The 27,574-nt window shown below is 43.1% G+C and overlaps 1 protein-coding gene across 1 annotated transcript in view; it reads left to right on the forward strand.

Annotated features, from left to right (window-relative positions):
* The window catches only part of TMEM132E (transmembrane protein 132E), a 475,320-nt gene extending 463,248 nt beyond the window's left edge, over positions 1 to 12,072 (forward strand). Inside the window, exons 7-9 of the mRNA XM_075589907.1 lie at positions 4,148 to 4,427; positions 7,925 to 8,116; positions 9,004 to 12,072. Of these exons, the coding sequence (XP_075446022.1) occupies positions 4,148 to 4,427; positions 7,925 to 8,116; positions 9,004 to 10,074 (1,543 nt within the window). The 3' untranslated portion in view covers positions 10,075 to 12,072. The remainder of the gene's footprint in view (positions 1 to 4,147; positions 4,428 to 7,924; positions 8,117 to 9,003) is intronic.
* The last annotated feature ends 15,502 nt before the right edge of the window (positions 12,073 to 27,574 follow it).

The raw sequence follows: 27,574 nt of genomic DNA on the forward strand, positions 1-27,574 counted from the left end.
GAACAACAGTATTGGTGCAGTGTCTTAAGATCATCAATGCAAACGCAGTGGGGAATGTATCAACACAAAGAAAAACGTTTCCACCCAAATGCTCAATTTTTTTTGTTCTCTGCACAATAGGTAGGAAGCTAATTTGCAAAGCTGAATACATTTTTAGCAGACTGTTTTGCAGCTCAGACATGGCATGTGTTTTTTCCACAAATAAAAAGGGATAGAGTGGAACAAGAGAGGCACAAAACATGATCTCTTTATATTATTTGCACTGGGTAACTCCTCCTTTTGACACTCCCCAAATGGAAACCTGGGGTACATAGGGCAAAAATGCAGTAAAATGCCATGACACATGAATGCAAAGTGAAAATGTCTTTCTTTGACCCGCTTTTGTACCAATATTGCCTTAATACATAGTCCTCCAGAATTTCTTCCTGCATCAGTTTTGTGGCTACAAATGTGGCTCTGTGTTATTAACCAGGTTATGTCCTTTAAAAAAATATATATTTATTTTACAATTTTTAAGAATCAGTATATTGTTACATACCATTTTGTATATTTCTATTTTTTTTTTTAAAGCAGCAATTATATGAAAATAGATTTTTTCCCCTAATTTTTTTACTGTGGGTCCCCCGAAGCTGAACTGTGCTATTTTCAGATATTTACCAGAGTACTCACGCGGAAGCCAATAGGATGTCACAACATTGTTGATTGTGGCTTTCTATTGGTTGACAACGGTGGCCAGGTTGGATTTGCAAGAAACCGGTCATTATTTAGGGGAACCAACATCGGTTCACATCCATGGGACGCCCTGGTTTCAACTATGTAAAAAAAAGTATTTCAAATGTTGTGGGGGAATGCTGCTTTATTGCAATACATTTCCACTGGGCTGCTGGTTAATTGGTTTACAATTACTGTACATTTTAGTGTGAACAAATTTGGAAATAGCAGTGAACATTAGTTATTTATTTTTTTAAAGTGGGGTTTATTCATCATTCCAAATATCACAATAATCATTAGACTATGTATTACTCCTCCAAGGCTACCAATATCTAGTAAAAGCAATGCACAGTCTATGATCTTTTGGCACATACAGTAGAAAATGTGAAATATTTGGAAGCTCTTCCACAAATTCTCGCATTTCCAGGCCCTTCTAGAAAAACTAGGGCACGCTGGCTTCCTTACATCCCACTTTGAATAAATTGCAGGCCAGTGTAAATGGTAAAATAATTAAATCCTGTGAAGCATTTGGCTAATTTGTTTCCAGGGAAATCAAATTAATTTAATGTGATTTCTTTTAATTGGCCCAGCAACATTAATGCGCTAAACATAGATTGTAAATAAATAAAAAAATTGATTGTAGCAGCGGAATGTTTGGATTTGACTTGCAGATGGGAATGGCCACATTGCTATTTTGTGCATGTACTGTTTTCACCTAGATATTTGCCTATTTTGTGTCGTTTTTTCACTTCCAGTTGTTTGTTTTATTCTTATACTTCCAGTTCTTTGTATATGTGTTTTATAAAGTCTTTTAGCACATATGATTATAAATATAATTATTTTTTTCTTCCCTGCAATCTATGCTAATCACTACATTTTATTTCATACCTGTTCTGCTTCTACTTTGGCACTTTTTCATCTATTTTGCAAACATGCCAACAGTATTCGATTTTTCTACAGACACCCTAAACCAAAGTAGACACACTTATTAAACAACTTGGAGCATGTTATACAGTACATTACAAAAAGGCTGCAAAAACCATTACAAAGCTCATGTATTGGAAGCTTGTGTAATGTCATAAATCTTCCCCCAAGGCTACCTCCTGCTGTGGCTCATCATTTACTGTGTGTGCAATTCTGTTTGCAGCTTTGGTAATCTTAACTTTGTTTAACACTATTATTAATATATTGAGCCTTTTCTTTCAGTGAGCTGACTTTCTTTACCTTTAATTTACACATTACATATTTCTTGTATGCTATGGCTTTTATTTATTTTTTTACACATCTTGTACTACTGTTCTGTACTAGAGTGGCCTGCAATATATACAGTGTATATATATATATATATATATATATATATATATGTATATATATATATATATATATATATATATATATATATATATATATATATACACACGTATATACACACGCGCACACACACACACACACACACATATATATATATATATGTATATATATATTAATATATATATATATATTAATTCAGTACATGCTTAATGTTGTTTATTTATCTCTGTGCAAAGCAGGGTTGCAGGCTTCTTCTGCAGTGAAGAGCTTGAGCTTTATGATTTTCTTGGATACTTTATGTTATTTAGATGGAATATGATTACCAATACCAACACTACATCCCCTTCGTATAAGTGCAGCTGCTGCATGCTAGAGGTGTTCATATTTATTCCACCAGTCTCTTATTTCATATTGCTGTGGCAAGCTCTGATGTATTAGCCAGTTCAAATATTAAAAGGAGCAAAGAGAAAGGAGTCGATCTTTAATTATATTGGGAAAATCCATTTCCCCACCAGATGAAAAGTCAGGGTGGTCTATGTATCAAATTTAAAAACAGGTCATTCTGACTTTAAATTGATGCCCACAGTTATGTAGAGTATGCATATTATTTTGCTCTACATTTTGGAGCTGAAAATAGATTACGAGTTATATGGAGCAATAGGAGGTGTTAGGTCAGGAGTTACCGGACACACATGATAATAAAATGTAGAAAGTGCGGTGCAAGTTAATGCCATTTCTTTTATGTTCAACGTGTCAGTAAAACCACCTGTTGTGAGTAGATTGTGTTAACACTGTATATATGAAATAGGCTTAAGTTTTCTTGGACAATAATATTGCATTGTAAGACTGCAGATATACATTTTAAATTGACCTGCTCCTCTTATCCTATTTAAGAGGCAACTAATGCTGCTCAACTAAAAAATGAATCATTTATTATTTTGGTAGCTGCTGGATCCCGTCTCTTTGATACTGGTGTATGTGTGTTCTGGGAGACAGAGAAGGAATCCCTATTGATGCACACACTGATATATAGTAGTCAAAATAATACAATTTAATTGATAATAGAAAACATAAACTAATTATAACCTCAAATGTAGCGCCAAACTTGGACAGCCAAAGGATGTAATATCCAGTGATAAGGGGATGATAGCACAAGTGCTACTGCATGTGCCTCCTGAGAGCCCCTACACCCAACACAGTGCTGTGGTGATGTTGCTCTAATAATACACCATATATAGGTTTATAGTATGTATATATAAACCTGGAGACCAGTTGTTCTAAGCAGATACAGTAGATTAGAGATATCTAATCGTGCACACAATATAGTGGTCTGCTAGAGTGAATAGATCAGACCTAGTTCACATTGCCACAGACATGATACAGACAATCTCTCACAGTCTGCTGAATTTGGTTCGCCAAAATAGTTCACACACATGTCGGGCTGTGAATAAGCTTCTAAGGTATGGTGAAGGGTTAAACTGTCACAGAGCTCTGTGACAACATATGAGGTATGCGGCTGACTACAGTGTTAGATGCCAAGCCGTATAGGGCTGCTGTGCATTACCTCATGAGCCCCGGATAAGGAGACTCTGGATGTTTACACACATTAATGGTCTGCTGTGTTGTGAATCACCGTGGCTGGAAACACACTGCTCTATATTCCCTATCACTCGCTAGCGGGATCCACGTGTGGCCCACATCATAGTTAGCTAATGGCTGTATTCTAATGCTGTACCAAGACTTCTGACGTCATGCTTCTGACGTCATACCCGACGCGCGTTTCATTCCTGCATGGGAACTTCTTCTTGTTGGACCAAAATGTTAGATAAATAAATATCAACCACTTATCCACTATTTTGAAGTGTTAGTCTTTTCGTTTAATTTTTTATTAACTGTTTTCTGACCATTTCAATTCTTGGAGCTCTGAGCCGCAAACACTGAATGTAAGTATTGGTTTATAAAGACCACAATAAATTGCCACCGAAACCACAGCAGTCAAACGCCTTATATTGAGGAATGTGTCACTGATGTATGACAATTTGCACTTACATTGAGGAGTGCATTGAGGTTCTGTTTACAACAGGAGTCAGTGCTGATCTCACTCACTATTGTGCCTTCACTGTAGGTCTGTGCGTGACAGTGATGATGATGATGATGAGGAAGACAGGAAGCTAAACCGTGGGTGCACCCTGCAGTATCAGCATGCCACCCTTCAGGTCTTTACGCAGTTCCACACCACCTCCTCAGAGGGCACTGACCAGGTCATCACCATGCTGGGCCCCGATTGGTTGGTGGAGGTCACTGACCTTGTTAATGATTTCATGCAAGTGGAGGACCCTCGAATAGCAGAGATGGTTGACAGTAACACATTGGCTGGACGGGAACCTGGTACCACATCCTTCAAGGTGAGTGTCCTACTGTAGCACAGCCCACCCGCTCAAATTTTATTACATACTTGTCACGTACGCCACACCTGTGAGCACGTGACCAGCATACGGGACATGGGTTAAGACTCTGCTCGCCAGCTGTCCCACTTTTCACCTCCGCAAAGGTCCCTCAAATGGACAATATCTCCTCTAAAGGACAAGGATTAATACACAGCTTGCAAGCTGCCCCACCCTTCACTTTGGCAAAGGTCCCTCAGATGAGTAATATCTCGCCTAAATCCATCCCCATATACCACATGTCACGAACAGCACACAAGTGGGCACGTGACTTAGATATGCAATCAGGGTTAATACACACGGCAACTCTAGCCAACTCATCTTTAACCTGTGCAAGGTACCTCTGATGAGTTAATATTAACGCCTTACTCAATTGCAATCATATCTATAGGCTTCCACCACCTGGGAAATGCAAATAAATGATAGAATATTAATATTTGCTAGGGTCCCAGGTCCCTGTTTATGATAGAAAAAACTATGCACTTTAACACACAAAATTCCATTGTAGCAAAATGTGTTCGAAAATATAAATACTCTCTCCAGAGCATGCAACAGTTAATTCAGAGCCCAAAGCATCACTTCTTAAATGTTTTAATGTAGAGGTATCTGTACCGTATTAGCCGAGCTTAATAATCAAAAATTAAATGCTTTCGTTAGCCACATAACGGTATCGTCTTATTCGTTTTTGATTATTAAATGTTTTAATATATATATATATATATATATATATATATATATAAAAAAATGTAGTGCTTTGATTGCAGAAAAAAAGGATTACAAGAGCATACAATTACAATAAATGCAGATAACTTTCTCAAAATATAAAGGATATAACATAAAAGAAAACGCTATACATTACCAGATGTCATATGTTTTCTCCCAGTGAGGTCACTGGTACAAAACATGAGAATTTGATCCAAACACTTCTCTTTTGCAATCTGATTTTTCTAATACATTGCTATTACTTAAATACATTCTTTCTCCGTGTTGAAACAACATAAACTCACCCCGTCATAAATCAGCTGTGAGATTTACAGTTTTATGACAGAGGGAAAAAAACCTTTACAAACTACTGTACATTTGAATGGTGCCTCAGTATATAACCACACCCATAACTTCACTTCTGTAATACTTAAACACACAGGAGCTACATTAATACATGCAGGCGCTCATGGCAGATGTGGCATGACCGTCTTACCCCTAAACCTGAGCGACAAATTAATATCTGCCCCTTATTATCTCTTAACCATGTGGTGTGTGGTGTCGGTAAATGCCCCTCGGTGACACGAATACAGATTTGTAACTCTTATTACGCAGAGGAGATGCCGTCACATCATATTCTCAATTTTAATAAACACACTCTTAGGTTGAATACTTTCTTTGCCACGCCCTGCAGAACCCTCCAAAGAATGCTTTTGAAGCTAGCTCTAAAAATATCATGTTTAGAAAGATGTCACAGGGGCCATATTTTATTCCCACCTCTGGCAAGACAATTGCCGTTATCTCAAGACTATATCAGCAACATGCAACCTATCTGGCACATTGTAGTGTGCCATACAGGATAGGCACCACCAATTAAGCTCTCTTTAAAGACGAGCACAAACCAGGATAAAGTCCTGACCTGTTACAAACCCAACATATTGTATTTTTTAAATAAAACTCCAATCACATTAACCCCTGAAGCACCAGATGGATTAAAATACATAATAGCTCATGAAATTATCATGACAGCACTGTATACCTATTTTCAGTTACCACAAGCAGAACACTGGTGATGTAGATTATCAACCCAATCCAATTGTTTTGTTAGTGGTAATTACTAGTGGTGTACTGAGTACCCGGAATTACCTGGTACCCGGCGTTACCCGGCATATTTCCAGCTACCTGGACATTACCTGGACCCGGCAACTGAGAAGCGGGCCTGGCGCTGGGTAATACCCAGCGTCGGGTAATGTCAGGGTAGCTGAAAATAATCTTATTATTACCTTTCAGCCAGCGATGGACGACATCTAGGAATAGCAGCAGCGGTCCTGTGGCGGTGGCAGCATCGGAAGTGTCTTCAGCCGGCGTGAGAGCATCAAGAATACATTCCACAGCACCAAAGCAAGTAAGCAGTGTGAGCCGGGGACCCACGTGACCGGAGCAGGAGCGTTTCTATTGGACAGCCGTCTGTTCCTGCTCCGGTCACATGGTTCCCCGGCTTACACTGCTTACCTGCTGCGGTGCTGTGGAATGGATTCCTGCAGCTCCCATGCCGGCTGAAGACACTTTCGATGCTGCCACCACCACAGGACCGCTGCTGCTGTTGCTAGATGTCACTGCCACCCTGCAGGTAAGTGCCAAACCAGGTAACCGGGTATCTGGCCGGGAAGAAGTATTGATTTTGGCCGGGTACCCATTACCCATTTTTTTTCAAACTCACTTCTGGTTCAACACTAGTAATTACCTCCCATTATTTCATTCAAAATCAGTATCTTTCTTGACTTTGTTTCCTGATTGGTTTTTGTCCTCCATTTTTGGGAATGTTTCTGGATGTTTCAGTTTTACTCTTCATCTAAATTAGAGTAGTTTTATCCACTGCGTCAGGACAGAGGTGAGTCTATTATTAGCACTTTCTCTGCTGAAAGTGCAAGCAAAACATTGCATACAGTAGTAATTAATATTTATGTGTGTTCAGAAGTATGCATTTTAAACCCATATAGAACTAACGTGGTCAAAGTAGCAGGAAATATTTCAGCTTCCCGCCCCTGAAAGTGTACTATGTAATTAAACATGTAATATATGTATATGAACTATGTAATGATGTATAACTGGTCATCTACTGTATCTCCACCCAGGTCTCAATTCTTGTTAGCATAATATAATTGAAAGTAGCCCACACTGCAAACCCATGTCTGAGTGGTGCCCGGATAGTCAGTCCCTACAATAGTAGATTATCTTTGGACCATTAAAAAGTTTAAACAAATACTTTTCAGGTGTACTTTCTCTAAACAGAAGGATTAAACAGTAATGTGTCCATCTATTTATGATCTGATCTTTTAGGAAGTACAAATTATTGTAGGTCACAGAGTTGAACAGAACAGCAAAGTTCACACAGCTTCTATTCCACACAAGGTCAAAGTCACATAAACCATTTAGTAGTAATACAGTCTGTAGAGACAGAAAGGCCTTTCTGGTACTGAAGGTATACTGTACAGTGTAATTTCTTTTTGTGTCTATTAAACAATCACACTATTTAATTTTTGCTAGCTCCAAAAAATAACACTGCTGTTTACACTTACAGTTGTTACACTTGACATGATACATAACATCCCATTATGACTTCAAGAAATGGCTGTTTCTTTAATGGCAACCATTTTATCCATGCGATAAAAGGTATGACTAGGTATGACTTGTCCAGACATTTTATTTTATTTCTTCACTCTTCCTTTGTGTGTCCCCCCCCCCACTTTGTACAGGTGGTGTCCCCTCTCATGGAGGCAGTTCTGGGTGAAACCCCAATTACAGTGACAGAGGAAAAGGTTAGCATTACAGAGCTGCGGGCACAGGTGGTGTCTGGACTGACTCTCTCTCTCCATCCCAGTCCTGGCAACAGCCACACCATCATAGCAAAGACCAGCGCCCAGCACATGCTCACATACCCAAAACAGGTGAGTGGAACAGAGAAAAGAGTAAGCAAAATGCAATTAAGAGCTGAGTCCTGTAATTGCAAGACCTACTGTGGGAGAAAATTAGCCAGTACACCCATGATACTGTATATGTGTTTTTGTGACCATTCCTATGCGCAGAAGCTAGACTATCACTGTCTAATCTCCCTTTTACTGAACATATGAATTTGAAAGCACACATGGGGTCTCAAAAGCTCAAGGAATCAATGGTCTGTCATTGTATGTAATCAATGTCATTCAGGGTCAACTTAAAAATCATATGCAAAATACAGATATTTAGAATATGCTAACAGATAGAAGTCTACATACTCACTCTTTGTGATAATGGCTGATAATAAACCAGGCATTAGGAAAGATCTTAAAATGATGTCAAGAACCTCTTTACATTCCTTGTAACATCATTCAATTTCTTCCCATAAAGAATGTGGTATGCTTTGGGAGTGCAAATCCCTGTGAAACTGATATTGCTATATTAGCTTGCTATATTCATTTCAAACCTTTTAAACAGAAAATGTTAATCAAAATGCCCTCCTCACATAAATCTATGTGAGAAATCTCAGCACTGAGGAATAATGTAAGGAGCTAGGATATGTTGTAAAAGTCAATTTGAATTTTAATGGACTATTATTAGAACAAATAATAGTAACGATTAGGGAGCAAAAAAGGATTGTTACACATGCATGATACTGTGCTTGTTGCCTGTGTATAAGGTCTGCAGGAATATACAGTACATAAAAGAGAATCTAATGGTCAGGTCTCTCTCTCTCTCTCTCTCTCTCCCTCTCTCTCTCTCTCTCTCTCTCTCTCTCTCTCTCTCTCTCTCTCTCTCTCTCTCTCTCTCTCTCTCTCTCTCTCTCTCTCTCTCTCAGGAAGCTCTAATGAATCTTTGGCTCACATTCAGTGATGGATCCTCAGCTCCTCTATCACTCTACGACCCAAAAGATTATACTCTCTCTCTGAGCAGCATGGATGAGCAGGTGGTCACTGTGAGCCCTGAGCGGGCATTCCCCCTGGTGATAGCTGGAGAAGAGGAAGGCACTGGGTCTTTTCTGCGAGCAGAGATGGTAATCAGCGAGAGCTGCCAAAAAACAAAACGAAAGAGCATACTCTCCACAGCAACAGCTTTAGTACATGTTCAGTTTTGTCCAGATGAAGTATGTGATAGCGAGGCCCCAGAACAGGTGGTGAGTGTGGGACCCACAAACTTGCCTGATCGAGAATACAAAAACACAGCTGGCACAACTCCTATTACCCCTATCTCCACACCAGTTGAAGATCACAGCTCAATTAGTTCTGGAGAATATCCTCTACCACTGCCCACTGTGTTTCCTCAACTGCCCCGGGGGCTGACAGACCTGGAGATTGGCATGTATGCTCTTCTGGGGGTATTCTGCCTTGCCATCCTGGTCTTTCTCATAAACTGCATTGTATTCGTTCTGAAATATCGGCACAAGAGGGTGCCACCAGAGGGCCAGGCTAATCCTGATCACTCTCATCACTGGGTCTTCTTAGGTAATGGGCAGCCCTTGAGGGCACGAGGAGAACTTTCACCACAGCCAGAAAGTCCTGGCAACCCCCTGGAGGCAAGCACTCTTCCCCCTCATCATGCTTCGTGCTGCCGGGGGGAGGCCCGAGGAAGCAGCAGCAACAGCAGTTCCCAGGCCAGTGTGCAGAGTCAGTCTCATGGACGTGGGGATGGCTCCTCGGGTGGGGGTGGCTCAAGCCGAGAAGCCAGTGAGGATCCCCTCAGTTCTTCTCCCACGTCCAAACGCAAGCGAGTTAAGTTCACCACTTTCACTAGCCTGCCTAGTGAAGGGAGCGTGTATGATGCAGTACCCGGGGCAGAGGAAGGTGATCTGGAGTGGGTTTGCCGGGACATGGGGTTGCGGGATCCGCAGGAGCTTAGAGACTACATCAGGCGGGTCAGAGAGATGGCATAGCCCTGGCATTTAGTGGGGCTGTTGTAATGGACATGATGAACAAACATGCACCCATAAGGACTGCTGCTTTCTCCCAAACATAGGGAATACGATAAAGTTCCATTTTGTGTCTCTATATTAATGTATCCAACTTCATACACTGCCACTCACCTCTTTTCCTTCCACGATATCAGTATTCATCTACTTAAGTCAACGTCTTTATGTTTCTTTTTTGGTTCCTCTTCTCTCTACACTAACCCCAACCATATGTACACCAACCCAGACAAAAAGAGGAGCCTGTTGTCTACCGTACGTATGTCACTGTATTGTGTGGGAAGGAGAAATACACGTTATTTTGGCTCCAACATGCAAAATAACTTCATAGTTTTTTAATAATAAAAAAATATATATAAAAGTATCTCATAACATCAGGCTCAAAAGAGGGGAAATTCTAGATGCAAAGATGAAGAGCGCCCATCAGACCTGCTTACTTGGCTCTTGTTTCTTGCATGCCACCACCAGGAATCCCAATTGGCAGAAATGGAGGAGCCCATGTTGGATTACTGAAACTTGTACAAATAAACCATCTTCTAGTTGAGCCCGGGGAGCTGTTGCACAGCTTGCAAGCTGAGAAAGCTAGTACACAAATAAGAATACCCAACAGCAAATGTGCAGGGAATGAATCAAGCAGAAAGCATACCAGTCTGACGATCAGCTTGGAGTAACTAATGAAACATACATCGCACTACATTAGGCTAATAATTGAAAAAAGAGAACCCAAGAAAGTAAAAAGTTGTGGAGGAAAATTAAACAAGGCATCATACAGTATGCCAGCAGAATTAATCATCTATTTTCGGTTTGCCTGAATCCTAGTCCGTGTTAATTTTTAAACATGGATAAACAATAACGTAATCAATGGCAAAAAAACTCCTGAGTAGTTGGACAGCTTTCAGTAAAACTTTATGAACATATGTTTACCAAACATTGCAATGGTCAAAAGCAACATAATTAAAATAGCACCTCAAATGTTACACAAATTCTCTCAGGGGACTTGAGCAGTTAATGCAGCCCGCCACCTGCTAATCTGGATGGCTCAGAGGTATGGAACGAGTGTGCAGAACTGGTTATCTCTAGAGCTGAATGTCTTAGAGGACAAAATGAATTAGCCTGTTTACGACAAAACCCCAGCTGTAAACTCAAAAGATCACAAGCTCCAAGGATTGGCACATGGATACAAATGATGTTGCATCTGGACTTGATGGCTCAATTCACTGACACAGGGATGCAAAGCCCGTCTGTACTATGGTTATATGGCCAGTTTGGTTAGTGCCACAGTATGTGTCCTGTCACCTCCAGAAATAGAGGATGTCTAATCACAGGAAAATTAGTCTCTCTCTTTAAAAAAACTAAATGTAATCGTTTACTCATAAAAATGAGCTAATCCATCCAAAAATGAATCCTTGATTCTATGAGTCAGTGTTTCACTTGCGTGGCGTTCAGTCTGAAGAGTTCTTGTAATAGGATTTTTTCAAACAAAACCCTAAACCTTGTATATGTCACTTTATTTTATTATAAGAACATGCAGTAATTTCCTTATTCCAGTCTACCAGGAGGTGATCCTTACATATAGAAAGAAGTCCTTAATGCCCTGCAGAATTCTTAATTCGATAGGAAAATAGTTTGTTTTTCTTTGTTTTTTTGGACAATTCATTGAGTCAGCTGGCAGATGAACTCTCTCCTGAGTTGAAAAAACTAGACTGCACCAGATGTGAAGAAGAACGGTGCAGCACTACAATCAAAGACACAATACTATAGGGAAAGACCTTTTCCAAGCAGAATGGATGGGTGCGAACAGAGGGTTATCCTTATATAAGACATATATGTCTTGAATTTAACCACCGTTGTGTCAAATTTTTCCTAATTCAATAAATAGAAGGATAAAATTTGGCAGTTCACAAAAGCCACAGGCGTGTGTGTTCTTTTTCATTTATATGTTCTCTGAATATCCAACTAAGGTCAAAGGGATAATTTGCTTCTCCACTTGTACACTAGTTTAATAAGGCAGAGAGGATTTTGTAGTTTAGTACAGATGCAGCCACGAGTATCCGAACACTTGCCTGGGAAAATCTTGGACAATCTCCCAGTAATGCTACAACATTATTGTGACATTTCTGCAGACAGACTAATGGCCCATCGGATTAATACAGCAGGGGTTTGAATGGGACTGCCAGGGACCCCCGCTGTGTTAATCGCTGTGTTAATCCGATGGGCCATTAGTCTGTCTGCAGAAATGTCACAGAAATTTGCAGCATTACTGGGAGATTGTCCCAGATTTTCCAAGGCAAGTGTTCGGATACTCGTAGCTGCATCTGTAGCTGTGATGGGATAAAGTGTTGTCACTGTCTCAATAGTTTGAGGCATGGGATAAATTGTCTCTACGAATGCTTGCCCATGTTTCACTTTTCTCTACACATTTTGAGGCATCTACCTTTTTTCACTAGATAGTCTGTTGTCACACTGTATTAATAGATTTTGCATTTTGTGTGTGCTTTGCAAACTTCTGAAGAATCAGGGGAGTTCTGCCTGTATTCTCTTGATAGAATAACAAGTCTGTCCCTAGAATCGTTCATAAGAAAAAGGGAGAGGTCATTCAAATTGAAGGATACTATATGTTATTATGTTCTAGAAAAAGGGAAGGTTTTAGCCCTTGTTCTCTTTCTAGAAGAGGTGGTAAAGTATTTTCTTATTCTTTTCTTTTTTAATAGCTAAGATTTCCCCCCCCTTATTTATAGTAGAGATGATGGGTTGTTCTTACTCTCTTTAGATAACTTGCACGAGATTTCTGTCCCTGTGCTTTTACCATAAAAGTATGATATAATTTCATGTTTCTTTCTATGTAATCATGTCCTCATTCTCCTATGTAATCCTGTCCCTGTTCTCATTCTATGTAATCCTGTCCTGTTCTCGTTCTATGTAATCCTGTCCCTGTTCTCGATCTATGTAATCCTGTCCCTGTTCTATTTCTATGTAATCCTGTCCCTGTTCTCGTTCTATGTAATCCTGTCCCTGTTCTTTCTATGTAATCCTGTCCTGTTCTCGTTCTATGTAATCCTGTCCCTGTTCTATTTCTATGTAATCCTGTCCCTGTTCTATTTCTATGTAATCCTGTCCCTGTTCTCGTTCTATGTAATCCTGTCCCTGTTCTATTTCTATGTAATCATGTCCCTGTTCTTTCTATGTAATCCTGTCCCTGTTTTTTCTATGTAATCCTGCTCTTGTTCTCATTCTATGTAATCCTGTCCTGTTCACGTTCTATGTAATCCTGTCCTTGTTCTCATTCTATGTAATCCTGTCCCTGTTCTATTTCTATGTAATCCTGTCCCTGTTCTCATTCTATGTACTCCTGTCCTGTTCTCGTTCTATGTAATCCTGTCCTTGTTCTCATTCTATGTAATCCTGTCCCTGTTCTATTTCTATGTAATCCTGTCCCTGTTCTCATTCTATGTAATCCTGTCCTGTTCTCGTTCTATGTAATCCTGTCCTTGTTCTCATTCTATGTAATCCTGTCCCTGTTCTCATTCTATGTAATCCTGTCCTGTTCTCGTTCTATGTAATCCTGTCCCTGTTCTCGTTCTATGTAATCCTGTCCCTGTTCTTTCTATGTAATCCTGTCCCTGTTTTTTCTATGTAATCCTGCTTTTGTTCTCATTCTATGTAATCCTGTGCCTGTTCTAGTTCTATGTAATCCTGTCCCTGTTTTCATTCTATGTAATCCTGTCCCTGTTTTTTCTATGTAATCCTGTCCTGTTCTCGTTCTATGTAATCCTGTCCTTGTTATCGTTCTATGTAATCCTGTCCCTGTTCTTTCTATGTAATCCTGTCCTGTTCTCGTTCTATGTAATCCTGTCCTGTTCTCGTTCTATGTAATCCTGTCCCTGTTCTCATTCTATGTAATCCTGTCCCTGTTTTCATTCTATGTAATCATGTCCCTGTTCTTTCTATGTAATCCTGTCCCTGTTCTCGTTCTATGTAATCCTGTCCTGTTCTCTTTCTGTGTAATCCTGTCCCTGTTCTGTTTCTATGTAATACTGTTCCTGTTCTTTCTATGTAATCCTGTTCCTGTTCTCGTTCTATGTAATCCTGTCCCTATTCTGTTTCTATGTAATCCTGTCCTGTTCTCTTTCTGTGTAATCCTGTCCCTGTTCTGTTTCTATGTAATCCTGTTCCTGTTCTTTCTATGTAATCCTGTTCCTGTTCTCGTTCTATGTAATCCTGTCCCTGTTCTATTTCTATGTAATCCTGTCCTTGTTCTTTCTATATAATCCTGTCCTGTTCTCGTTCTATGTAATCCTGTCCTTGTTCTCGTTCTATGTAATCCTGTCCCTGTTCTATTTCTATGTAATCCTGTCCTTGTTCTTTCTATATAATCCTGTCCTGTTCTCTTGCTATGTAATCCTGTCCTTGTTCTCGTTCTATGTAATCCTGTCCCTGTTCTTTCTATTTAATCCTGTCCTGTTCTCGTTCTATATAAGTCTGTCCCTGTTTTCATTCTATGTAATCCTGTCCCTGTTCTTTCAATGTAATCCTGTCCCTGATCTCGTTCTATGTAATCCTGTCCCGGTTCTGTTTCTATGTAATCCTGTCCTGTTCTCTTTCTATGTAATCCTGTCCCTGTTCTGTTTCTATGTAATCCTGTTCCTGTTCTCGTTCTATGTAATCCTGTCCCTGTTCTTTCTATTTAATCCTGTCCTGTTCTTGTTCTATGTAATCTTGTCCCTGTTTTCATTCTATGTAATCCTGTCCCTGTTCTTTCTATGTAACCCTGTCCTGTTCTCGTTCTATGTAATCCTGTCCTTGTTCTCATTCTATGTAATCCTGTGCCTGTTCTTTCTATGTAATCCTGTCCTGTTCTAGTTCTATGTAATCCTGTCCCTGTTTTCATTCTATGTAATCCTGTTCCTGTTTTTTCTATGTAATCCTGTCCTGTTCTCGTTCTATGTAATCCTGTCCCTGTTCTTTCTATGTAATCCTGTCCTGTTCTCGTTCTATGTAATCCTGTCCTGTTCTCATTCTATGTAATCCTGTCCTGTTATCGTTCTATGTAATCCTGTCCCTGTTCTTTGTATGTAATCATGTCCCTGTTCTTTCTATGTAATCCTGTCCTGTTCTCGTTCTATGTAATCCTGTCCTTGTTCTCGTTCTATGTAATCCTGTCCCTGTTCTATTTCTATGTAATCCTGTCCTTGTTCTTTCTTTATAATCCTGTCCTGTTCTCTTGCTATGTAATCCTGTCCTTGTTCTCATTCTATGTAATCCTGTCCCTGTTCTTTCTATTTAATCCTGTCCTGTTCTCGTTCTATGTAATCTTGTCCCTGTTCTTTCTATGTAATCCTGTCCCTGTTCTCGTTCTATGTAATCCTGTCCCGGTTCTGTTTCTATGTAATCCTGTCCTGTTCTCTTTCTATGTAATCCTGTCCTTGTTCTGTTTCTATGTAATCCTGTTCCTGTTCTTTCTATGTAATCCTGTTCCTGTTCTCGTTCTATGTAATCCTGTCCCTGTTCTTTCTATTTAATCCTGTCCTGTTCTTGTTCTATGTAATCCTGTCCCTGTTTTCATTCTATGTAATCCTGTCCCTGTGCTTTCTATGTAATCCTGTCCCTGTTCTCGTTCTATGTAATCCTGTCCCTGTTCTGTTTCTATGTAATCCTGTCCCGTTCTCTTTCTATGTAATCCTGTCCCTGTTCTGTTTCTATGTAATCCTGCCCCTGTTCTTTCTATGTAATCCTGTTCTCGTTCTATGTAATCCTGTCCCTGTTCTCCTATGTAATCCTGTCCTGTTCTCGTTCTATGTAATCCTGTCCCTGTTCTTTCTATGTAATCCTGTCATGTTCTCGTTCTATGTAATCCTGTCCTGTTTTTGTTCTATGTAATCCTGTTCTCGTTCTTTGTAATCCTGTCCTTTTCTTTCTATGTAATCCTGTCCTGTTTTCATTCTATGTAATCCTGTCCTGTTCTTTCTATGCAATCCTGTCCTGTTTTCGTTCTATGTAATCCTGTTCTCGTTCTATGTAATCCTGTCCCTGTTCTCTTTCTATATAATCCTGTCCTGTTCATTCTATGTAATCCTGTCCCTGTTTTTTCTATGTAGTCCTGTCCCTGTTCATTCTATGTAGTCCTGTCCTTGTTCTTTCTATGTAATCCTGTCCTGTTCTTTCTATGTAATCCTGTCGTGTTCTCGTTCTATGTAATCCTGTCCTGTTCTCGTTCTATGTAATCCTGTCCTGTTCTCGTTCTATGTAATCCTGTCCCTGTTCTTTCTATGTAGCACTGTCCCTGTTCTTTCCATGTAGTCCCGTCCTGTTCTTTCTATGTAATCCTGTCCTGTTCTCATTCTATGTAATCCTGTCCTTGTTCTCGTTCTATGTAATCCTGTCTCTGTTCTCCTATATAATCCTGTCCTGTTCCTGTTCTATGTAATCCTGTCTCAGTTCTCCTATGTAATCCTGTCCTGTTCCCGTTCTATGTAATCCTGTCTCTGTTCTCCTATGTAATCCTGTGCTGTTCTCTTATGTACATTAACCTTATCCTTGTTCTCTTTCTATTTAATGAGGTCCTTTTTTTCAATCCTTTCTAGCTATTCCCCTTATTTACTTATATGGAAGTATGTTCCTATTATGTTTCTAAAAAGCAGTGGTTCTCCAACTGTAGTCCCTGAACCATAGGTTGTCCCTGAAGTCTTTAAAATTTTACATATGGCAGGTCTCTCCTGTGCATTTTCTATCACTGTTAAATGCTGATTCTTAGATATGAGAGTTATGTATCAATAACTGGCTGTAAAACCAGGGAAAAAGTGGACCATAAAAAAGCCAAACCAGAATATTTTCAGGGATCTGTATTCTAAATGACTGCATGGTAATCTGCCTATTATAAAGCAATGATTTAAACTACCTACAGTATATTCACTAAACTGGGTCAGTAAATATGGGGCTAAATAAGTGGAAATAAAGCTTATTTGCCTTCACAGATCACCACATTGTCACGGTAGACCAGGTCTTTTAAGGGATCAATCACAGGGCAAAACAAGGCAGTGAAATAAAATGAGGTTTATTTTGGATAAGACCTCGGAAACACACAAGAATACAAAATACAAAAATATACACACTTGCAGGGGTCTGGGGAATGAGATCTACCTTTCTTAGGGGCAGGGGCCCACTTCAAATGGGTTTCCCCTGTCCGCTTCTCTGCTATAGGATATCAGAGTGCTGAACACACAGCAACCACTCTGACATGGATCTCCAGCTGGTCACAGTACAACTCCACACTTCTTCCCAGTGTGTCTCTCAGATGGTCTTCACACTCCTTCCCAGAGTGTCTCTCAGATGGTCCTCTGAGGGAATCTCCACACTTCTTCCAAGAGTGTCTATCCCTCTGTTAGTCTCCTGCTATGATCAGCAGTGTTCCTTATATACCCCTTGGTTGCTATCCTTTAACTTTGAGCAAGGGTAGCCAGCCAAGAGAAACAGTGCCTGGGGCTCAAACCTGGTAACTGTTTCTATTAACTAGTCCCCTACCTTTGTTCTGATCATATCTTTTCTATGGAACAGTTCAGCTATAGGGATTACAGAAACTCCCTCCATAGAAATGATAGGAACAGGCACATAACATCATTTACATTTGCAGGGCTGACATGTTAATTTCATCACCACACAATACCAAGTATTTAAGATGGGAGGAATTGCTAACACAGGCATAAATATAGACATAAGGTAATTATGTAAAAGACAGGACTTAGAATTACACACAGGTAGCCCAAATCACATCATAAAACAATGCCGGCTTTCTAAACTGGGGGAAGGATTGTCACAGGGAAGAAGAATACATGCTTTGAAATACATTCTTACAGACATGGGTAACATTTACACATTCCCTGTTCTTCCCCAGATATTAAAGACATTTGGCTGGATGAAATATTACTATGACAGCAAAGTTACATGTTTTTTAGGGGTAAATAGCTGTGATTTCTCTTTATTAGGTCCCCCAGCTACCCCTACGGTCACACACATTCATTCTAATGGTTTACAGTTGTTGGGTAAATCTGTCCCTTAAAGAAGTGATGAATCGATGTTTACAAGATACTGTATAAGGTGTCTTAGCCATGCCTGCATGCATGTCATGTCTGTCTCTTTTTTTTATGGCTTGTGTGATCTGTGTTTTGTCTCTTTTCCTGCTGTGTACTGCTCCTTTTAATTTGATTTCTGACTTTATTGGCTGTAAACTCACATTCTCCCATTTGTTCTCAGGGGATAGGCTCAAGATCTGAACTTTTTATGATTCTTTCTTTCTTGTGAAGTTCTTATTTGCTGTCAGCTGAGCCCAGAGGCCTTCTTGTTTCCCTATCCCAGGAGCTTGTGACAGCTGCCACTTTCTGTGTAGGAGGGAAAACAGATTATTGAGATCACAGGGGCAAACAGAAGCCTGATGAGATTCAGGGAAGCAGGAATAGTATGAAAAAGGGAAGCGGTTACAGTAGATTAGAGAGAGACCGTGAGATATAAGTCTGGGCGAGAAAGAAAGGAAATGAAGAGAGACTCTAAATAAAATGTTAAATAAGTAACCAAAATGGTTTGAATTACATTACATTGCCAACAGTAAAAATAGTGATAAAGGTTCATGTACTTCAATTTCTGAGGTTGTTCAGCATTTTCATTTGTAACATGTCATGAAGTATTTTATTTTCTTTGGAACTGCTTTACAACTCAATATGCTATTCACGTTTGCTGTTGTGTTTATCTGTTAACCATATACGGTACTTCATGCTCTTTTCTGTGCTACCAGCTTCTGAGTACGTTATCTCTCTTTTACTGTATGTTATCCCCACTCCCATTTTTTCTGTGTCTTGCATTTTATGACGGTAATTCACTAAAGAGTGACACTGTTAATAGCTATTAGTGAAAGCTAACGGTCACTAGAGATGGGCACTTTTTTGGCAGAAATTAAAATCCTCGGCGGATTTGCAAGTTCGTTACATCTGTGGGTTTTCGCGGATCAGTCTCAAAAAGGCAGCTTCAGTTTTTTTTTCCTATCACTGAAAGTTTGTAAGCAGATTCGGATTTTTGAAATGTAATATGGGAGTATACAAATAGACGTGCAGCCTCCAGTCAAAGGCTGCGGCCCCGCTGCCACTGAGCTCACACATGCTTGAGAGCGGGGACGTCACCAGCTCTCCAAGCATGAGCGATCAGTGTCCTGCAATTTTTTTAGAGCGGGTGTGGCTATTACGGGAGGGGCGTGTCATTGGCTTTTTAGGGGCTATCTCTGTGTCTAGATGTGTGTCTGTCTCTGTGTCTCTCTGTGTGTCTGTATGTCTCTGTCTGTGTGTCTCTTTGTGTGTCTCTGTGTGTCTCTCTGTGTGTGTCTCTATGTGTGTCTCTGTCTGTGTGTGTCTCTCTCTCTGTGTCTCTTTGTGTGTCTCTGTGTGTGTGTGTCTCTGTGTCTGTCTCCATTTTCTCTCTACCCCCTTCCCTCCCCTCTCTCCCCCCCTTCCCTCCTTTCCCCCCGTCCCTCCCCCCATTGCTCTCTCTCTTTCCCTCCCATTGCTCTCTCTCTCTCCCCCATTGCTCGCTCTCTCCCCCCATTGCTCTCTCTCTCTCCCCCCATTGCTCTCTCTCTCCCCCATTGCTCTCCATTTCCCCCCCCATTGCTCGCTCTCTCGCTCCCCCATTGCTCTCTCTCGCTCCCCCCATTGCTCTCTCTCGCTCCCCCCATTGCTCTCTCTCGCTCACCCCTTTTCTCTCTCTCGCTCTCCCCTTTTCTCTCTCTCGCTCTCCCCCATTGCTCTCTCTCGCGACCCCCTGCACCTCTCTCTCCTGGCTCCCCCCCTCTCTCCTGACCCCTTCTCTCTCTCCCACCCCTTCCCTCCTGTCTGCTCTCTCTCCCCCCCTTCCCTCCTCTCCGCCCTCTCTCCCCCCCCTTCCCTCTTCTCTCCCTTCCCTCCTCTCTCCCCCCTTCCCCTCTGTCCACCCCTCTCTCTCCCTCTTCCCTCCTCTCTCCCCCCCATTGCTCTCTCTCCCCCTATTGCTCTCTCTCTCTCCCCATTGCTCTCTCTCCCCCCATTGCTCTCTCTCTCTCCCCATTGCTCTCTCTCCCCCCATTGCTCTCTCTCCCGCCCCCCCATTGCTCTCTCTCCTGCCCCCCCTGCTCTCCCTCCCCACCTGCGCTCTTTGTCTCTCCCCCTCTGCACTCTCTCCCGCTCCCCCCCTCCCACACTCCGTTTGTCCCCTCCTCAGTCCATTTTCCCCCCCTCCTCTCAGTCCGTTTGCCCCCCTCCACTCAGTCCGTTTGCCCCCCACCTCTCAGTCTGTTTGCTCCCCCCCTCTCAGTCTGTTTTCCCCCCTCTAAGTTCATTTGCCCCCCTCCTCTCAGTCCGTTCCCCCCTCCTCTCAGTCTGTTTGCCCCCCCCCCTCCTCTCAGTCTGTTTGCCCCCCCCCCCCTTCCACTTCTCTCTGCTAAATTCCATGTTTGTGTTTGGTGTGTGACAGGACATTAGAACATGCCCTCTCTCTTCCCATTGGCCAGAGCAGGGTCGTGAAAGTATAGCTCTTTTGTCTCCCCAAGCACAAAGCTTGGGTGAGCGTGCGTGCATGCGCATAGCGTGAGAGTGAACGGGAGGATGCACAGTCATAGAGGTAAGCGCACCAAGCTCATAGCACAGTCAGCGCCAGCAGGGACTCAGCCTAAGCCATTATGTCTTTAGGTTTGGCTGTGGGTTGCTTAGGGCTGCTGCTGTTGTAGCAGAATGGGAAATTTGGTAGCTACCGTTTCGCCACGACAGAATGCCTGACGGTATTCGGCGACAGACCCTCCGCCGGAGCCGATCTGCCTCTGGAACCCCCATCGCCGGCTGCTTCTAAGGTAAAGTTTACTACTGGTTAGGGTATGGAGTTAATTTAAAGGGTTTAGCGGTTAGGGTAGGGTGTTTATTTAAAGAGGCAGCCCAAGTTGCTTTAATATATGCGGCCTTTGATTACCTTTATTGAACACTAATTACATAAGTTGCCGATCGATTAGGTCTCCTGTGATTGATCAGCAAAATCCTGCTTCCAAGGGTTCACTAAATAGCTGCCTTTCAGTTTCAATCAATGCTTCAGTCAGTGTACTGTAACTCAGCAGCTACAATTTATTCTTATATTACTAAGGTAACATTGTCTATTGTTACAGTTTGCAGCTCAAACTGCTGGGAATATTGGCAACAAATTATCACAAACAGGAAAGTGTTACAAATATCCTGTACTTCTCGGAAGGTGGGATAAAGCCTGCTAGAGATATCAAAGGAAACCCAATGCCATTTTTAAGGAGTTTAATACACTAAGTTGAATTTTAAAACAAAAAAAGGAAGTATTATATAATACTACAGAACTGATTTATTTAAAATAAAATAAAAACACATGTACAGTAGGATATTGCTTGGATTGCTCGTTTAAGGGGTTTTAGCAGTTAGGGCAGGGGGTTAATTTAAGGGGTTTTAGGGTAAGGGCTTAGGGTAGTAGTTTTTAGGGGGTGATTAGTTCCGGTTGCGGGGGTGAGTAGCGGTGAAGCGCCGGCGGGCATATGGTGGCAGAAAAATGGCTGCGACTAATTGTCCGAGACCACTGCTGTAGTACTACTAGTTCTGTGCTGTTATTGGTCAAACACTTCATTAGATAATAAAAAAGCTGTGTGTGCTGTGCACGTGCATAGTAAGTGAAACTTCTTTGACTTTTGTCACAGAAATTGTATTTGTATTGGTGATGTTTTAATTAAAAATCAAAATACAAGTTCATTGACAAAACGCAAATAAATTTGACTTAGAACATGCGTACACATCCCTTGTATTTGCACTAAGCGTGAATTCCTCGTGTGTGTGTGTGTGTGTGTGTGTGTGTGTGTGTGTGCGTGACTGTGTGACTGTGCGTGTGACTGTGTGACTGTGCGTTTGACTGTGCGTGTTACTGTGTGACTGTGTGTGACTGTGCGCGTGACAGTGCGTGTGCGCGTGACAGTGCACGGTGCACGTGACAGTGCGTGCGCGCGCGACTGACTGTGTGCGCGACTGACTGTGTGTGCGACTGACTGTGTGTGTGTGCGTGTGACTGTGACTGTGTGTGCGTGTGACTGTGCGTGACCATGTGCGTGTGCGTGTGCGTGTGACCGTGTGACGTATGCGCAGCCCCCCTGCACCTCACACATCCCCCTAACCTATTCACAGTCAGTGTGTGTATGTGTCAGTCAGTGTGTGTGTGTGTGTGTGTGTCAGTGTGTGTGCATGTGTGTCAGTCAGTGTGTGTGTGTATGTGTGTCAGTCAGTGTGTGTGTGTGTGTGTGTGTGTATATATATGTATGTGTGTGTTTCTGTCACTGTATGTGTGTCTCTCTTTCTGTGTCCTGCCCCCTCTCTCCTGACTCCCCCCCCCCTCAAGGGCAGGCAGAGCTGCGGACCCGCGGCGGCTCTGCCTGAGACTCTCCTCCCCCCCCCCTCACAGACAGGCAGAGCTGCGGACCCGCGGCGGCTCTGCCTGGGACTCTCCTCCCCCCCCCCCTCTCACAGACAGGCAGAGCTGCGGACCCGCGGCGGCTCTGCCTGGGACTCTCCTCCCCCCCCCCTCTCACAGACAGGCAGAGCTGCGGACCCGCGGCGGCTCTGCCTGAGACTCTCCTCCCCCCCCCCCCCCCCTCAAGGGCAGGCTGAGCTGCGGACCTGCGGCGGCTCTGCCTGAGACTCTCCTCCCCCCCCCCCTCACAGTCAGGCAGAGCTGCGGACCCGCGGCGGCTCTGCCTGAGTCTCTCCTCCCCCCCCCCCCTCACAGACAGGCAGAGCTGCGGACCCGCGGCGGCTCTTCTGCCTGAGACTCTCCTCCCCCCCCCCCCCCCCTCACAGTCAGGCAGAGCTGCGGACCCGCGGCGGCTCTGCCTGAGACTCTCCTCCCCCCCCCCCCCCCTCACAGACAGGCAGAGCTGCGGACCCGCAGTGGCTCTGTCTGAGACTCTCCTCCCCCCTCCCCTCACAGACAGGCAGAGCTGCGGACCCGCGGCGGCTCTGCCTGAGTCTCTCCTCACAAACCCCCCTCACACCCCGGCGGCGCTCAGTCAGCGGGACGCAGGAAAGCGGAGGTAGGGAGGAGAGAGGCTGCGCGGCATGGCAGCGGCCGTTAGGAGCGGCGGCTATCGCCGCCGCATATGTCACGGTTTGTGGGGGGTGTGGGGCTCGGGGGGGGGGGGGGGGCTCGGGGGGTGGGGGGTGATTAGGAGCGGCGCCGGCGGCTATCGCCGCCGCCGCATCTGATTTGTGGAGCGGGTGTGATGTCAGTGTTGGGGTCGGGCTGAGCCAGAACACAGCCCGGCCTCAACTGCCAGCACTGACGTCACATCCGTTTCATTTCTATCTCCACAATTCTTTTTTGCACCATCACGAATGAGGTGCCACTAAGGAAGTTTCACTTCAAAAAGTTACTTAATTAAACTTGTAACATTTAGCTGTGAGTAGTGTATAACTACTACAAACTATCATTATATTATAATCAATAATAATAATAAAAAAGGCTGTGTCTCTGTCAGAGCCGTAGCTCCCAAACCATGCATACCAAGGGGACGATATGAGTGTGCACCAGGGGTTATTTTTTATTTTGGGAAGGTCGTTTTTTTTGTTCTTGTTTTTTTTCTCCTGTTTTTGGCTGTTACCTCTCTGCAAGGCTTACAATTGGTCGGTTTCTTGGCGCGAGGCCGCTGATCAGCCTTTGCTATGCAGAGAGGTATGTGATTTGTCGCCATGCTTTGCTGGCATTCTTATGGACATTCCTTAGGAGGAATGGGCCGCGGGATAGAGGTGTAATAGAGGGAGGAGAGGTGGGGGTGTACGAGGGAGGGGGAGAGGTGGGGGTGTAACAGATGGGGAGGTGTGGGTGTAACAGAGGGAGGGTGTCATGGTAGGGGGTAACCTGGCTCACAAAGGTTAAGCCCGGTTTTGGTTACCCCTGATCCATGCATAAGGTTCCAAGAGAGTTAGCTCTTGGGCCCAGTAACATTGTATCTTTACCATGTGTTACTTTTATTACAGGTATTTTTTGTGTTTTTTACCTTTGCAATCATGCAGGGATTGCTAGGGGATGAGTTTCAAGGCGACTCACCACTAAGGTACCCTGCTTCAGCATAGTTCAGAAAGGTGAATGAGGCACAGGGATGAACAGGTATCCATGTAGCTGAGGGAATCCCTAGGTTTAGGTGGGTACCCCAGTTAGTGTCAAGGTGTCCCATAACCTGTATTGGGTTTGTGGGCTATGGGAGTCCCCTGTAAAGTATAGAAAAACCTGACCTGTTTAGGGTCTTTTTGGGGTTCCCTGTGTCGTAGAAACTCCAGATTTGGGGAGTTTACGTTTTAGAGGGGATATTTGGGTGGAAATACATTTATTTTGTTTGCAGGAGTTCGGGGGTCAAAGTTGCCGGTAGTCATTTAATTCTTCCCGGCGAGCAGGCATGATTTGCCGGTACGCAGGGTGAATTACACCGGGGCTTCCCAGGGTCGCCCAGACTCCTGGATTTCAAGCCCGAACATCCCGAAGTTACTTCCCTTATAAGAAAAAAGTTCCCTAAAGTATATTCTCGAATAAAGTGTGCTTTATATCGTATTTTGTGTTTACTATAAGGCTCTATGCAGCCAGCCTGGGCATATGTTCAAGGTGCCAGCTAGTCTGCATAGAATGCATAGATGGAGGAGGAGACGGGATGTTGACAGGTGTCAGGGTGATCGTAGGTGCTTTTCCTATTGGCCAGAACATATGTCCCGCCCACGGGGCTTCCCGAGATGGCTCAACACACCCCTGCCCCTGACCTCATCAGCCAGAGGAGCCCCACTCTGATTAGCTGGTGGGACATGCTCCCACGCTCTGAGTGGCTGAAAGGCTCTGTCCCTGTTAAAACGTAGGAACACAGTAGTCTTAATAAGGAGCTACCACAGATCAGAGCTCTCTCTCTCTCAGTCTTTTCAGACTTATAGATAGTCTTGGGACTTGTCCAGTGAAGTGCCGGTAAAGTTTCCCTGGGACATTGCGATGTCAAGGTCTCCTAGCCAAGCTGAGGACTGGTTCTGAGGAGTAAGGTTATTGTTCCAGGTTTATTCCAGTGACGTGGAATGAACAAGATAAGTCTTTGCTGAAGCAGGCGCCTTGCACCTAGGAAAGCCTAGTTTTTACCCCCAGACCCAAAGTAAGTGCATATATTCTCTGTATTTTGTATTTCTGTGTGTTTCCGAGGTCTTATCCAAATAAACCTACTTTTATTTCACTGCCTTGTTTTGCCTTGTGACCGATACCTTAAATATAAATGGTGTTAAAAGACGTGGTCTACCGTGGCAGAGGCGGATAGGTGGGGGTGTAAAAGAGAAGGGGAGGTGAGGGTGTAAGAGAGACAGGGATGGAGAGAAATACATATGAGGGGGGGGGGCTGTTAGAGGTGGGCTGTAAGAGGGAGGTCACAGATGGGGTGTGAGTGTCATTGAGGGGGAAGGTCACAGAGCTTTGATGCTGAATGGCAAGTTAGCAAAAATTCTTCCTATAGACTATTACATTTGCCTTTTACATTTGTAGAATCTCAGGTGTTTAGACAGTGTATGCAATGTGCGGAGTCATGTTGGACCATCCCAAGCAGATAATATTTCTCTAACAAGGTGATTCCCAAACTGTACAGTAAGGATATTGCATTGCTGGTTGAAGTTAGTAGCGGACACCTCACTACTGAAGTGGAGTAGTGGTCTTGGAGCCGGTAACTATCTGACCATCACTGCCCATTGCATGTGTTTTACTCAATGTTTCCTGGCTCAGAGTAGGAATATAGGAATAGGCATTTTGGCAGTTGCCAGAGGCATATGTGTTCACTTAAGCAGATGTTACACGGCCCACATTGCCCTGTCTAAGCTATAGGAGCAAAACAACCTGGTGCCTACACGCTGGAATTCAATATTATATATGTTTGAGTTTCTCCATGAGCAGCAGAAAGCGGTCAATGATTATCTAATGGAGCGTGCCAAGCAGCTGGACGGTGCCTGTCTGCAGCCTAGACAATGGCATCTGATGGGAGAGCTGCGTAGGCTGCTAAGGTCCTTGGAGGAAGCCATCACTGTTGTGAGCTGCGATAAGACACATCATCCCTCTAATTTTCTTCCTTGAAAAGACATTAATTGATATGCCGCATGAGGATGACGATGCAATGGTGGCAAAGGTTGATAAATTGCTTGAACGCCTTTCAAAGTACCCCAGTGTTGTATGTATGAAACGGAGGGATGAATATGTTCAGGAAAGAAAGAAATACTTTTTGCCCCACGGTGAGACTGCGGCAAATTGCAAATAAAAGTTAATTAATTATGTTCAGGCAGTGTTGGAAAAGCAGGAAAGGCAGAGAGAATAGGCCAATGAAGTAATAGGTTCACAGAAGACGGCCTCAGTGCTGGTGTATTCCACACAGAAACAGACAGCATGGGGGTCATCATCACCAGCTACACCGCTTTCTTCCTCTCAGACCTCAAGTCACATTGCTTTTGTTGGTATAAATACTAATGGTAATAGTTGTGGCAATAACAGCAGCAGAAGTCGTGGCCCATCACTATCGGAAATGCTCCATCACTATGGCATGGCTTGCACTAGTGCAAAAACAGCAGACACGACTAATGCAACTAGTGCTATGGACACGGTGGAGATGTATGTTGGTGATTGTTCATTCCTAACTCTAATCCTCTTAAGTAACCAGCTGCTAAAATGGAAACGTGCTGCTCTTGCATGGGTGGCAGTGGAGTGGCTGAGTTGTCCGCCTGCAAGTGTGTTGTCAGAAAGTGTTTTTGCAGCTGGTGCAATCACAAGTGAACAACAAACTAAACCTTCCCATTGTAGTGTGGAAAGTCTCACTTTTATCAAGATGAATCAACATCTGATTCAACAAAAATATACGTCTCCTGCAGCCAGCATTCAAGAGGCTTAATTACTTAATTACTAAGATTACAATACGACCCATGCCACCACTCTACCACTACCAAAGATCATGCAATAATAGCTGCCTGCCCATCTCCAATATCAGTGCCCATGTTGTCAATTGGCACAACTGGTACCAGTGGCGCTCATCATTGTAGCCTCAGTCCACTCGACCAACCACCACACCATCCATTGCAGAAACGTGGAAATACTGTATGGTCCTCATATTATTTATATTTTATTTTTTTCATCATCTAGTGGGGCCCAAACCAGCCAGCACTCAAAATGCCAGGCAGTGCCACATGGTACACCATAACATCTAAGTTGTAATTGGCACCTGGCAGTGCAGGCCGGCCACCATCCAGCTACCAATTACATAACATCCAGGTTGACATTGATAGTTGACACATACAGTAGTGTTCGGCTTGTTGTGTTTAATAATAAATGTAGGTACTAAATTAGTTATTGTTCCATTTTGCAGTAATATATGCGTGGGAGGGAGGACCCAAACATGGAAATACTAATTCTGTTT

Source organism: Ascaphus truei, chromosome 3 (genome assembly GCF_040206685.1).
Source record: "Ascaphus truei isolate aAscTru1 chromosome 3, aAscTru1.hap1, whole genome shotgun sequence".
NCBI lineage: Eukaryota > Metazoa > Chordata > Amphibia > Anura > Ascaphidae > Ascaphus > Ascaphus truei.